Genomic DNA, 9,710 nt, shown 5'->3' on the forward strand with positions numbered 1-9,710 from the left:
ATATCCGTCTGTGATTTCTCTCCTCTTCTCTGTGTTGCATCATTTGCAGTATTTTTTCAATTCAGAGCACACGTCTGATCGTTTTGGACTCTCGTATGTGTTTTGTCCTCGGGGGCCACCGTACATTTTAAACAGGCAGCTATTGTGACATGTGCTTTTCCACAACATTGAGCCGCCTCCAGCTCATTCTCTCTCTTTTACTCTCTCGAACTTTCGGTAACTTTGTTGTGAAAGGACTGTGCGATTTCTGCCAACAGACCATAATACTCCTTTGTCTTCCCTCTGTGTTCCTGCAGCAACTCTTTAACTGCCAGGCCTTGAAGAAGCTGAGCATGCCCGACAACGACCTGTCCAACCTGCCCACCACCATCGCCAGCCTGGTCAACCTCAAGGAGCTGGACATCAGTAAAAATGGTATAAAGTGACGAGTGGACGCAGATGATCCATCGAGCGTCAGAACAAACCTGAGGAATCAAACCAAGCTAACTCAGCAGCTGATTTCAATGATGGAGCTAAAAGAGAAAGATCATAATCTCTATGGGCTGTTTGCATAAAATCTCAATAACAGTCTGTGCAGCGCCGTAAAGAGCTGAATGAGCACCACTTCAAAATCACAATAATATGACAACCACATTAAAATATGATAGAACCACGATGCTAACACTTTCTAAAGTTTCCAGTCTTCTCAAGAGCTAGCTGGATTAAATGTGAAAGAAAATCTAACTTTACTACATTTAAAGATGAAACTATTAATTATCTTCACCATTGAATTTTTTCCCGATAATTCACTCGTCAAAAAACTCCTCTTGAGACTTCATTGATATCAATGTCTTGTTTTATTTGACCAAAAATAACCAAAATATACTTCAATTATAACGATGAGCATGAAATTAGTTTAAATCAATAAATATTTTGGCTGGAGAAAGGATCCAATCAATTTTCAAAATACTTAAACAATGAATTTTCCATTTTATTCTTCTATCAATCGATTAATCAACAGATTCTTTCAGCTCTAAACACAAAGTCACGTCGTATCACCACATTTAATTCTTCTCTTGTCTCTAACAGGTATCCAGGAGTTTCCAGACAATATCAAATGCTGTAAAGGTCTTTCTGTGGTGGAGGCCAGTGTCAACCCAATCACCAAGTAAGACTCTGAACTCACACACACACACGCAGAGACACACAGCTCAGATACCATAAGATCAACCTCTGCTGGATCACTGTGCAAATATCAAGTTGTTATCTGCAGCAAATATATTTATATATATATATTCTTGCACAGTGACTTTAGCTACCATAAGAGATGGCTTATCACTATTTTAAGTTAACTCAACTTAACATTATCAGTGAACTCTATTACTTATATATGTAAACTTCAAACTTTGGGCTAGTTCAACATTTTTCAAAAAGATTCGCTCACTCGACTTTCGAAAAACAAAGTTATAACAACGATTTTGAAGTCGGGCTTTTTAAAGAAGAAATAAAGAGAGTAACAAGAAAGTGCCGCTGTTTGCTCAGCACCACAAGCAGACTCCACCACCCAGTGCTGCAGACAGCTGCTTGTACTGTGTGTGTGTGTGTGTGTGTGCATGTGTGTGTGTGTGTGTGTGTGTGTGCGTGTGTGTGTGTGTGTGTGTGTGTGTGTGTGTGTGTGTGTGTGTGTGTGTGTGTGTGTGTGTGTGTGTGTGTAAGAGATGAGTCATCTGCTGGCTAACAGCAGCTAGGAGTTTCTGCAGGGCTTGTTAAGGAAACATTGTCCATGTTTTATTCCACTGAGGTGCTTCAAGGACACTCACTTTATCTTCTGTATCTTATCCTTCCTTTCTTCCCTCCCTTCCTTCCTTCCTTCCTTCCTTCCTTCCTTCCTTCCTTCCTTCCTTCCTTCCTTCCTTCTCTCTCTCTCTCAGACTCCCCGATGGTTTCACGCAGCTCCTGAATCTGACCCAGCTCTTCTTAAATGATGCCTTCCTGGAGTATCTGCCGGCGAACTTTGGCAGGTAAACGGATGATTTTTTCATTTCCTCATTTCATTCGATGCATCTCATACATTCACGACAGTAAAGTTCAGTTTGAAGTTTTGTGTCCTGTGTTTTTCAGACTCTCCAAACTACGGATCCTGGAGTTGAGGGAGAACCACCTGAAAACCATGCCAAAGTGAGACAAAGCTACCATGTGTGTGTCTGTGGGTGTTTGTGCAAAAGGAATGTGTCAGAAATAAAGACAGTGAATTATAATCTCCGTGCTCCACTAATCACAACACACACTTACACACACACAGATGCTCCGTGATATAACCGAGTGCACCCTCCCCTTCCCGGGCATCCAGATTGAAACATAAATATCCCAGGCAGGTGTTGTTGAATACTGATGAATCCACTGAGAGCAGGAAGACGCTTCAAATGTTTCCTGTTACTCTGTGTCACTGAATTGGCCACTTGAACACAAACGTATCCGAAAACTAAAGATAGACTTTAATGTTTTAGTTCCAAGACTGACACAGATATCAATTAGAATTGATAGATAAGTGTAAATACTATAAATACTAGTTATATACTTATAGATATGTGGGATGTCAAACTATTTCCTAATCAACAAGTAGGCGTCAATATGACGTCAATCTTAATTTGATCTAAACAAAGCCATAATTACGATTATAGAAGTGGAATCATACCATTGCTTTAACAGCAGGACTGTGTCTCCTCTCCTCTCCCTCTCCCTCTTCCTCTTCCTCTTCCTCTTCCTCTTCCTCTTCCTCTTCCTCTCCCTCTTCCTCTTCCTCTTCCTCTTCCTCTTCCCCTTCCTCTTCCTCTTCCCCTCCCTATTCCTCTTCCTCTCCTCAGGTCTATCCACAGACTGACACAGTTGGAAAGGTTGGATCTGGGTAGCAACGAATTCTCTGAAGTGGTGAGTCATTTTTTGGACGTTTGCTCATTCCCAGTCAGTGTGTTTTATAGGAAACACCATATCATACTTAAATATGATCCTCCATTCCCACAGGAAGCACAAGAAGAATAAGTGAAAAGCTTGACAGTACAATTAACTAAATGAAAATATGTAGAGTACTAATGTTTTCCTCTGTTCTCATGTTAGCCAGAGGTGTTGGAGCAAATCCACAACTTAAGGGAGCTGTGGATGGACAACAACTCTCTACAGTCTATACCAGGGGTAAGAGCCCTCACCGCTTTTACTGTGAAAAAAACACACCACTGCAAATAATTGAACGCCCCGTCCTCTCACATCAATGACTCCTGAGTCTGTTGTCCATCATGTTATTCTCTCTCTCTCTCTCTCTCTCTCTCTCTCTCTCTCTCTCTCTCTCTCTCTCTCTCTCTCTCTCTCCTCTCTGCAGTCATTAGGGAAGCTCCGGCAGTTGCGATACCTGGACTTAGCTAAGAATCGAATTGAGACGTTGGACACGGACGTTTCAGGCTGCGAGTGCTTAGAGGACCTGCTGCTGTCCTCCAACATGCTGCAGCAACTCCCTGACTCTATAGGTGAGCACGCACACACACACACACACACACACACACACACACACACACACACACACACACACACACACAATAACTTTTCAAAACCAGAGTAACAAGATGTTTCACAAAAAATATAAGAGCAAAGACAGCAAATCACAGAAGAGAGAGTTCTTACTCAGCAATACAACAAAATAAAACATAAAAGAACAATATCAAAACAAAAAAAAGAACATTAAAAAAACTATTCAATTATTTATCAAACGCTCTTTAAACTGAGGCACTGATTACTCTGCCTGATATTGAGGGTGAATTTGATTTACAGCTAAAACCATAGAAGCATTCCCCCCATCCCTTTTGTTCAAAGCCATGAAGATGTAAATCTGTCAAAACAGGTCACATACATACATGCCCAACATATTAATAGGGCAGCTGTGCTCTGTAAATTTCAGTAAAGAAATACTCAAACAGGAATATATTGGCGTATTTGTTCAGGTCTATTTTCAGGCTCTGATTAACGTGCACTTGATTTGCTGGGAGGGAATAATTATGGCAGCAGGATGGAGTGTGTGGGACTGACTGGAAATAAACTATAGTGTTCATGGTAATGAGGGAGCGTGTCAGCCTGTGTGGCTCGGTTATGGGCTTTTAACAGCTTTCTGTGCAACACTGCATGTGTGTATGGTGAAGAGGAAGAAGCTTTATCATTAAGCAGGTGATGAAATTCATTGTTGGCTTTGTTTTTCAGGTAAGATATGTTTATTTTCATAATGCAAATTGGAAAAGCAAGGCGAATCAAAGTGCTTTACATAAAGGGATGACAGAGTGAAGATGCAACAAGAGGAAAAAGAAAACAGAGAACCCTTTTATTTATTAATAAAAGGGTTCATGAAACTAAATCTTAGTAAAAAATAAACAAATGAACAAATAAGAAATAACACAATTTGGGAAAATATAGAATAGGGCTAACTCTATACAACTTGTAAAGTTAATTTCAGATGTGAAGAGCTTCACTTTGCGTGTCTGTGTGCGTGTGTGTTTGTGTGTGTGTGTGTTTGTATAGGAATGTTGAAGAAGCTGACAACACTGAAGGTGGATGACAACCAGCTGAACTCACTGCCTAACACCATCGGGAGGTAAGAAACCTGCACACACACAAACTCATGCAAATAAAAACAATGAAAATTCGAACAATAAAACCATGTGACCTTTTTTTTTTAATAATAAAACCATGTGACCTTTTGGTTTTGAATAATAAAAGCACAATAAGACCTTGTTGTTTTATTGTGAAAGCACCTGCGACAGTATCGTTTGTCAACAGGCGATTGTTTACCTTTGGTCGGCTGTTGTTGTTTTCCTTGTTTGTTGTTATGCTGGCTGATGATTGGGGGGGGGGGCTCTGTGTGTTGTGTTGCTGCGTTGCTGTGGCGTTAGTGCGAAGCCAAAGCACGGGTGAGTAACTTTAGCCTCCTGGATCCCGGGGTGCGTTCAGAGACGAGTAGATGTTCGACCGCGTTGCAGATACAAACACACAAGCTTGACGACCACACGGGGTCAAAGTGGGAAACGTCTCATAGTCATGAAAGTTACATGCAAACATAAACTTTAGTTCAGTTTCATGTTTTTCTTCCTGTTTGCCTCACAAACTTCACAAAGAAAAGTAACTTGACATAAAATCCCCATCTTTAACTGAAATGATTGGATGTAAAAAAAAAAAAAGATGACAGCAATTTTAATTGTGTTATTTCAAATTTAAAATCCATCACAGTCCAGATTTAATCACAAACACTTTCTGTTCTTTTCATTCATCTTTTGTGTGTTTGAAACATAGTGATTTCTTATCCACATCAAACTGCAGACTGGAAACAAGAGCAACTTGTGTGTGTTTAACTTCAGGGTTGATAGATTTGTGAAGAAAGACCCGGACAAGGCCTCAAGTAACAGAAATATTAAATTACATCAGTTTGGATAAGAAAAAACCAAACTCAATGCAAATGAATTGATCTGTGATGGATTGATTTAAAAGACCTCACAGATGTTGGTTAACACCCTTTGCAATGCATTTGTATCTGAACGCCGCGAAAACATTTTGTCTTCCTGAACAAGTCCCAGGTTTTTGGCTCAATAAGTAGAACAGTAGAATCCATGACTTTCCCTCTGATAACACCACACAGAAGATCCTTCGTGTTTGAGTCTTAACAATGATGAGTGTGATCCCTGTTTTCCCCTTGTAGAGAAATCCTATAATCTTGAATAAGTTGTTTTTCCATGTAGTAGTCTGTGTTTTAGAGCAAAATCTATGCCTGTATCTCCATTAATAATACAGTGTATCCTCCATATAGCTGCATAAGTAAAAAATGACAATGTATAACGATATTTATTCACACAGAGCTGAATCAAGAGTTAAGTTACGATACAGTTTCCTTCAGAGTATCCCCTGATCTCGACGAAATGGGTCACATATTGCAGGTGTAGATTATTGAACTCTAATGGAGAGAGGTTCTTTCTCGGCCTGTATGTAGCAGCGGACTTTAGCCTGCGATAGCTCCTCCCTGTTGTCTCTGAGTTTACTCTAATGTGAAAGTGAGTTGTGTCTTGTGTAGCTGTTTTACCGTTGGGTTTTACCTCATCCACTGCCCGGGCTCATTTATGCTGCTTTAACATACGAAGAGACATACGTCTGATTCACTGTCCACTTCCTTTAGGTTGGTTATTAGGCAACACACCAACTAGAGGGCAGCGCAGAGTTCAGAGTTTCTGACAACGATAAAAACATGGCGATGGTGGTTGTGATCATCTACAGTAACTTCCTGTAGTTTCCTCAATAAGTTGCACCTGTGTTGATAATTCTTCCTCGTGTCTTCTGGTCGAGCTGCTTGAACCTCTGGTTTCACTGGCTGACACCATATCTGTTGGCACTGCCCTGTTTTATCATCCATGTCCATAAGATCTCAGGAGACTGGCACGGATATTATACACGGACGAAGGCTCCGTCCATTTCTGTGTTCGTATCTGACGTTGAGCATAAATGAGCCTTTGGAGAAAAGTGCAGAGAAGCGGCTATGCCTCGTTCAGGTGCAGGGGGGGGGGGACCACACACACATTACGGACTCGAACCAGTTCGTCCTCATCGTTTGTTGAGTCCTTTCTCTTGAAAAAGTGGAAAACATGGTCTGAAAACACTTCAGTAAACCATAAACCCTCATTTAGGTGATTTACAGGAGTCTGTTTTGGGGTTACGGGGTTTTTTCATCGCCTCGTTGGGATGCCCCGAGCAGCTACAGGCTCATTACTGCCCCCTTGAGACCAGACGCCCACTGGCAACTTAATGGCTGCTGAGACCATGAGTTGCTCTGGCTCCTTTCCCCACAGTGGCCACAAGAGAAAACAATGAGCCCTTTTACACACTGGAAAACAAACAGTAACATAAAGATGAGATTTATGATTTATAACAACTGTTTTAAAGCCGTTTTCAATTTTATCAATTGAAACAACATTGAGGATGAGGACTAACTGTTTTGTAAATCTGGTTAACCCCCCCACCCCCGCCTCCGTCAGAGCCACATTCCAGCACTTTTCTCTGGGAGCTTCAGGGACCGACTCCCTCAGTGGATGAGACACTCTCAGCCAGAGGGGATTTAACATAAGCAAGAAGAGGTTTAAGTTTCATAACGAGCGACTGTAGCAACTAATGAAAACACCAAAGTTAGTTTGCTCTGTAGAAAGGAGATGTTTGGAACATGCGCCTTAAATGGATCTTGTGACTCTTCCTGTTTCCTTCCATTGAAGCGTAAGATTATGGAGCTTGTTGGTGGATAAAGCAGCGAAATTATCAAACGAGTTGTGTTGAAGAGTCATAAAGTATTGTGGGAGATGCAGTTGACATTTACATTTTTGAGTAGGAATAAAAAATTATGCTAAAAGCCCTTAAATATAGTTTTCTCTCATTTCCTCTCTAGCTTCCTCCTGTTTCCTCCCATCTTTTCCTCTCGCTTCCTGTCTTTTACTGTCCTATTTTCTCTCCTCTTCCCTCTCCTCTTGTTTCCTCTCCTCTCTTCTTGCTTTTTCTCCTCTTGTATCCTTTCCTCTCTACTCTCGTCTTGCTTAAGCTCCTCTCATCTCGTTTCCTCTCCTCTCCTCTCTTCCTCTCTCTTCCTCTCTCTTCCTCTCTCCTCTCCTCTGTCACGCCGTATGGTGGCCCAGATGGTCCGGTCCACTGGGAGCACTAATAGCAGACTAATGCAATGTTAACAGTGAGAGTACATTAATGTTAAAGTGTGGTCTCATTAGCATTAGCCCGCTGTTAGCCTGCTGCTAACGGCCTGTGACGGTTGTGGGGGCTGGCTCCTGGGGGCCGATGGGAGCGGGGGGGAATCTTGGTGAAGTGAAGGAGTTGAGATCCAGATTGAAGGATTTCAGGCACACAACTTAGAGGATGAGGTTAACAACTGGTGATTGAATTAATGGAACTAGCACCTGGTTTGATTGATCGGTCGTCTCTTCATTAATTGACTGGTTCCTCAGGGATCTTTTCCTTCTCTCTCCAAACTAACTCCAAGTTGTCGTCTAGTAGAAAGTCAGATTTCCCTTCTCATCTTAATATGTTAAAGAATAAGGCTGGTCGTCAATCTGCTTTTTATTATTATTGAGGAACAAATCCCGTGAAAAGACTGAAACCAATGATGTGTGTCTCTGTAGCGCTCAGCTCCAAGTCAATTCATCTGGAATGAAGGTCTAAATCTGCAGGAGGGCAAAAATAAAGTTTCATTTGGAAAAAATACAAAATTTCTCTTTTAGAAAAACACAAATTAAAACCTCAGTGTTGAAGACTATAGATGAAATGAATTGTCTGCAGCTGGATGACATGCGTGGGACTGAAAATGAACCTGTGCTCATGTTAATGAAGTAGCATGAAGCCCATAGCAGCTTGAATCAGGCTTTATCACCTGATATATATCAGATGCACTCATTCTTGGTTTCAGTCTGTTTTCTTGACAGTAAGAAAAATCAGGAGTAGCACCACCCTTATTCTTTAAAGCCCATACCTGATACGTGATCTCATGCCACAGCAGAGGTTTGTCTTTAGGCCTGAGTGATGATTTCCTGTGTGTGATTGCCTGTGTGTCTCTCCCTCTCTGCTCCTCTCTGTTCCTCAGCCTGTCTCTGTTGGAGGAGTTTGACTGTAGTTGTAATGAGTTGGAGTCGTTGCCTCCCACCATCGGGTACCTGCACAACCTGAGGACCTTCGCCGCAGACGAGAACTTCCTCTCAGAGCTGCCCCGGGAGGTAAAGACGTCTCCTCCTTCATATCTGGTCCATCTTTATACAGTCTAGAGCAGGGGTCTTCAACAGGGGGTCCGCTACCCCTAGGGGGTCCGCAGAGGTACTGCAGGGGGGTCGCAACATATATTTTTTTTTTCAACCAATTTTTTCACCACAAATTTAAATGTCTTTAATTTACACATTAACAGTAATCCAGCATATTGTAGTGAATGGATAAATGGAGGCAGAAGATGTTATCTTTCAGTCAACAATGCACACACTGCAGCTCCTATACCATGCATGTTTTAAATAAGAACATGAATATATGAACCTGTGTATTATTTGAATAGCTTAGTATTGCATGCACAATAATAGGGTAGCTATGTTTATACATGGCACTAGGCCCAGTTTATTATAAAACACAATTTTATGCAATATATATAGTAGGGGGTCCCTGCTCCATATCTCCATCAGTTTGTGGGGCCTTGGCCTGAAAAACGTTGAAGACCTCTGGTCTAGAGTTTAAGTTGTAATCAGTTCCCTACTTTCAGCTTCTTGATTATGAATGAGTTTTTTTTATGATTCAGTGGCAGAGACACGATGCTAACGGTTGTAATGTGACGTGCACGCGTTTCAGATCGGGAACTGTAAGAACGTGACGGTGATGTCGCTGCGGTCCAACAAGCTGGAGTTCCTACCCGACGAGATCGGACAGATGAACAAACTACGAGTTCTTAATCTGAGTGACAACAGGTACACACACACACACACACACACACACACACACACACACACACACACACACAAATAGGGGTTAGAATTGCTAGGATACAGTAGGTCTTTAGATTGAAAGACACACACACACACATAAATATTGCTGCATACATTTCACATATACACAACACACGCACAAAACATCATTACTTCCCAGAATTTAAAACATGCTTATATGGTGTTATTGTTAGATGCATTAAA

At 41.5% G+C, this 9,710-nt stretch overlaps 1 protein-coding gene across 1 annotated transcript in view; it reads left to right on the forward strand.

Annotated features, from left to right (window-relative positions):
* lrrc7 (leucine rich repeat containing 7) overlaps positions 1–9,710 on the forward strand; it is a 30,132-nt gene that overhangs the window by 2,059 nt on the left and 18,363 nt on the right. The window contains exons 2-12 of the mRNA XM_053430942.1: positions 297–414; positions 1,069–1,147; positions 1,911–2,000; positions 2,101–2,157; positions 2,844–2,907; positions 3,094–3,168; positions 3,353–3,497; positions 4,537–4,609; positions 4,908–4,925; positions 8,630–8,759; positions 9,373–9,488. Coding sequence (XP_053286917.1) covers positions 297–414; positions 1,069–1,147; positions 1,911–2,000; positions 2,101–2,157; positions 2,844–2,907; positions 3,094–3,168; positions 3,353–3,497; positions 4,537–4,609; positions 4,908–4,925; positions 8,630–8,759; positions 9,373–9,488 — 965 coding nt within the window. The remainder of the gene's footprint in view (positions 1–296; positions 415–1,068; positions 1,148–1,910; positions 2,001–2,100; positions 2,158–2,843; positions 2,908–3,093; positions 3,169–3,352; positions 3,498–4,536; positions 4,610–4,907; positions 4,926–8,629; positions 8,760–9,372; positions 9,489–9,710) is intronic.

This window comes from Pleuronectes platessa, chromosome 9 (assembly GCF_947347685.1).
Source record: "Pleuronectes platessa chromosome 9, fPlePla1.1, whole genome shotgun sequence".
In the NCBI taxonomy this organism is placed as follows: Eukaryota; Metazoa; Chordata; class Actinopteri; order Pleuronectiformes; family Pleuronectidae; genus Pleuronectes; species Pleuronectes platessa.